The sequence below is a fragment of the Pinus tabuliformis genome, chromosome 7, assembly GCF_031772625.1.
Source record: "Pinus tabuliformis cultivar Carrire ecotype Pingquan chromosome 7, CPIR1, whole genome shotgun sequence".
In the NCBI taxonomy this organism is placed as follows: domain Eukaryota; kingdom Viridiplantae; phylum Streptophyta; class Pinopsida; order Pinales; family Pinaceae; genus Pinus; species Pinus tabuliformis.
The window spans coordinates 382,153,650-382,158,313 of NC_142293.1; the positions used below are offsets into that span (position 1 = coordinate 382,153,650).

General features: G+C 37.8%; 1 protein-coding gene across 1 annotated transcript; it reads right to left on the minus strand.

Moving 5' to 3' along the window:
• Positions 1-3,057: 3,057 nt before the first annotated feature.
• Positions 3,058-4,343, minus strand: LOC149247585 (uncharacterized). Its single transcript, XM_089455904.1, has 2 exons — positions 3,929-4,343; positions 3,058-3,473 (listed from the first exon to the last, which is right to left on the minus strand). The coding sequence occupies exons 1-2, from the start codon at positions 4,256-4,258 to the stop codon at positions 3,375-3,377; spliced, it is 429 nt and encodes a 142-aa protein (XP_089312030.1). The 5' UTR covers positions 4,259-4,343; the 3' UTR covers positions 3,058-3,374.
• Positions 4,344-4,664: the final 321 nt, after the last annotated feature.

Genomic DNA, 4,664 nt, shown 5'->3' on the forward strand with positions numbered 1-4,664 from the left:
GGAGTGTTGAAAATGCAACAAGAAAATCTCAGTTTGACTTTACCTTTGTCAAACTAGATAAAATTCGAATTTCCATTTCAACAGAAATCGTAGAGGTATTTAACAGAGGTGACAAGGCACTTGTCACTCAGTTAAATGAGCTACGAGTTGGGGAAGTTTGAGTTCAGTTCAGTATGATTGATTGCTAATTTGTAGCAATTTATTTTACTTAAATTCAGTTATGGTCAATTAAACTAGTTCTAACTGTTGGAGGAACTAGTGGAAGGTCAAGTTGTGGAAGTGTAACTTCAACTCACTTAGTGATCAACCAATTAACTAATCAATTAGCCCAAAATCACTGATGCATGCAGAGAATTTGAGTCACCCAGTTGAGATGGAGATTCCAAGGTAGTGTACTATTAGTTGTAGACTATTTCGAAGTGTACAGGTGGTGCATGAGCCTAGAAGGATTGCACAATTCCAATTGGGGAATTTCTTAATTAATAGGGGCCTAATTCCTCAAGGAATAACATAAGGAAATAAAAGCTTGGAGGGCTTGAAAATTGGCTAAGCGTTGGCAAGAGTCAGTCAGTGAGGCAGAGGGATAGACTATATACTTGTAGGTTGTGCTTAGACTTGAGCACCATATGTATTTCATCTCTATTCTTTGATTAATGCAATACAAATAGGAAAGAGTTTTGAGAAATTGCTTTCCCCCATATTAACATGCCACGTGTTCTGTGTGATTTTTAGATTTGGCCCACATTGCGTTGCGACATGGACTAGCAGTCCATCGGACTAGCTCGGGTCAGATTAGTTATATGTAAATATATATAGTATACACGAATATGTTTTTTTATTACTTATGTTAAAGTTTCTATCGCTCAGAAGATTTTCATATATATATGTATTACATACACGCCTTATAACACATGTCTTTCGACGGTTGACAACTCGCACGTGCCCACCACAAGTCATGATTCATTGGATCGAGAGATCCAAACGTGTGTTGTGCCACCCCATCGAAACCAATGAGAGCCACAATCGATACACTGGTGGACCTCCCCCATGCTATACTCTGACGTCAACCCTACCAACAACCACACAAATTAACGTCGTGTAGTCTAACGAGGCAGAGGAGTTGCCTGGAAAGTTATGGAAATTCGGGTTATATTTGGAGAAAATCCGGCAAAGATTTTTGTAAATCCAAGTTATAGTTGTTAAGCTTCAAAATTTTAGGTGTCTTAAATGTTTTTGATGGTGCTGAATCCATTTCCACCATCAAAAATACGATTCAAACACTGCTTCTACAATATGTTTTGAAATTCTTTTACTCGAATTCCAGCCACTTTTGCCCGTCCAGACAATTCCTCCGCCTCGTAACGTGGGGTCTAAGCACCGAGGGTGGCTAGCCTGATTGTGAGAAGTGGACCTATTTCATATCATATGAAAACACTTCGTATGGATCACAAATCTCGGCATATATTATACACAAAAAATCACATGCATTAAATCCACGTCACATGTCTTATATAAACCAATCACGTATTTTAAATCGCCGCCACATAGTATATACAACACATTGTATGTATCAAACAAAATCCAAGCCGCTCGTGACACCCATAGTTCATAATCCTTAGGTAGGGAGGTTCCCACCATACAATGTGCCACCTCATCAAATTTCCATGATGCTTGTGGTCGAGTCTCTGGTGGGCCCAACCAACAGTGATGCATACAATCGTGAGGGCTTGGATGCTCGATAACAAGGCGAGCCTACTTAAGCTTTCTCCCCATCGGGCATGTTAACAATGATGAACTTGTGGTGGGGTTTAAGCTTGATACCAGATGTTTCCAGAACTAGGAGGGGCTAACCAAGGCCCACCCCCATCAGGGCTTCCACCAGTGATACTTACTTAGCATGATTATGATATAAATGAATTTTAGCATCAATAATTTCATTATATTTAAACAGAGTTTCCGCCAGCTATCACTTACGACACTAGGGTTCTCAGCGATAGAAAATTGTTTATAAGAATCATAGTGACTGATGTTACCATATAACAGTCTTAACCATATTTAATTTCGATTAATTGCTGTTCACTATTAATTGTCCATTAACCCAAATTAAATGCCAAAAGGCTTTCTAAATTTTGAAATTGATATTGCAAGACATGCCGAGAAAGAAAAAGGGTCCCTCCTCTCCACGCTAGCTCATGTTAGACAATACATTATTAGGTTACAAAACCAAATTAGATAACAGACGACCACATTCAAGATATCGAAGACGTTCGTTCAGAATAAAGAGCTTAGAGTCTCACATGGAATAAGATTGCTCTCTTTTGCTTGGACTTCTGAAAACTCTATTCCCGAGGAAAATTGTCAGTCGTCTGTCTTATAAGAATGGACAGGTTCTTAAGAGAGCAGCATAAGGTGGTGTGCTACTGCACATGTAGGGCTAATGTAAAGTAAGGCCTGGAAATAATTTTTATTTTTCATTCATTTGTGATTAAATTTTATAGCCAAATTGTGTATGGATAAAGTAAGGCCCGGAAATATTTTTTATTTTTCATTCATTTGTGATTAAATTTTATAGCCAAATTGTGTATGGATAAGATTGTATATATGTAGAAGATTTATTATATGATATTTTGATTGGATATCAGATTCTTTGATTGGATATATAGATAATTAGAAAAACATAGAAATAAAATTGTGTAAAACATATATTATATGATATTTTGATTGGATATCTTTTTTTTAATTAGATATAAAATAATTTTAAAATTTGAAAAAATAATGTTTTTATTCTTGTGTGTTTTTTGAAGTATAATTTATCCCTTTCCTACTCATATATTTCATTCTATTACATTTTAGACCAGTGTATTTTCTCTTCTCCTTTTCCCAACATGAATTTGGAAAGTTGAAGAACTTCTTGAGTTTGTTGTTCTTATAGTTTGCTAAATTTGTAACGAGATTCTAAGTTGACAAACTTTGTTTATCAATAAACAATTTGTAGAGTAAATGATTTGCAGAGCCGAAGTACCTGATCCTGAGAAGAAACCAATTGCATTAGCTATTGTATTATTATTATTGTAGGATGCAAAATGCCAGTGACAGAAGAGCAAGCCAAACACTACATAAAGCCATGCAGCAGCAGAGAGCATGACATTGATATATTAGACTCTTCAACACACACTACACTGCACAAAGCCATGCAACAGAGCGCACGACATTGATAAGTATACTCTCGGTTCTAATACACATATTGCTACTCAAAATAACACACAGATAGACATATTAGAAGGCAGTATTTATTTACTGAACGCTCCTCCTTCCGTTACTATGGTGTTAATTTTATACAGCAGAACTGCCTCGTCCTCCTATTCACCAGCACACTATGAAGAATGGTGCCTACCGGGGAGTTTGTCGTTTCCACCCTTCTTCTTGCTCCCGCCTGTTTTCCTTTGGCCGTCTTCCTCCCCTTCTTCGCTCGACTGAAGATGCAAGTAATCAAGAAACGTCGTTATCAATCAATAAACATAATTATCAAACGCCAATAATCAAGAAACGTCATTAACAAATGCCAATAATCAAGAAACATCATTATCAATCAAGAAATAAATACCATAGAAACCCGTGTTGTCGCTATCAATGAACAAAGAAATGGAGTTGTCGACTTTTTGGAGATTCCGGTGACGGAATCCGGCGGAAAAAATTGAGGTTAAATCTTGATTTGTATTATTTAAAATGGTTTTTTAACTGCATATTTGGATTCAGCACCCTGAAAAACCCTTGGATGCTTTGATCGTGCAAAAATTAGCTATCAAACTTGAGATTTCAATAAATCGCTGCCGAATTTTGACTGGAAAAACCCAGCCGAAAAGCTTCCAAAAAATCTTTTTAAAGAAAACTCCCAAAAAAATTAGTTAAGAGAGAGAAAGAGACTTACAGAGCTGGAGTCAGGGCTGTCTGTGTTGTGAAACTTTCCTGGTAAACCTGTGTGTAGTTGTTTCTCAGTTTCCCCAGCGGTAAAATATTGTCCCTCGTAACCAGGAGGGCGAACTTGGCCGTGTTCAGCGGCCTGATTGTGGGTGGCAGCACCATGCTGAACAGCAGCAGCTGGATGATGATAAGGTGCAGTCTGAGCTTGATTGTGGGGGTGAAAAGCAGGAGCCTGCATCATCTGGCCATCGTGCCTTTTCTCCTTTTTCTCTTCCTTCTTCCTGCCGAACAGATCGAACAGAGCGTGGTCCTGCTTCTCTGGCGCTTTTCCAGCCATGGCACTACAAATTTGAAAAGCTATCAACCTGCAAATTCAAATATAAAGTGTAAACATCAGAGTGAATAAACAACACCAGATATGATGAATGAAGTCGCTGAAAGGAAACGAGAAGAGCGTGGGTATTTATAGGGCTATGAGCCGTGTATAGTTCGCTTCATTAGGGTTGCTGCCGCCGCGTGGAGGATAACTTTGTGTGTGGGCACAGTCAAAAGTCTGCAACTACGAAGGTAACTTCAGCTGCAAGTCACTGGGCAGTAAGAATTTAGATAAATCTCCTGTGGTCTTAATATTATGATAGTAAGAATTTAGATAAATATCATGTGGTCTTAATATCATGACTGTTTTTACCTCTTGGTTTTGGTCCAGATGAGGGTGGTTTTTTTATAAAGATTTTTATGAATTA

Excerpts from the sequence above, each read along its gene's own strand:
- LOC149247585 (XM_089455904.1), bottom strand. The coding sequence starts at position 4,258 with ATGGCTGGAAAAGCGCCAGAGAAGCAGGACCACGCTCTGTTCGATCTG. Across the intron at positions 3,474-3,928 it reads ACAGCCCTGACTCCAGCTCT|TCGAGCGAAGAAGGGGAGGA; the intron begins GTAAGTCTCTTT and ends TTGCATCTTCAG.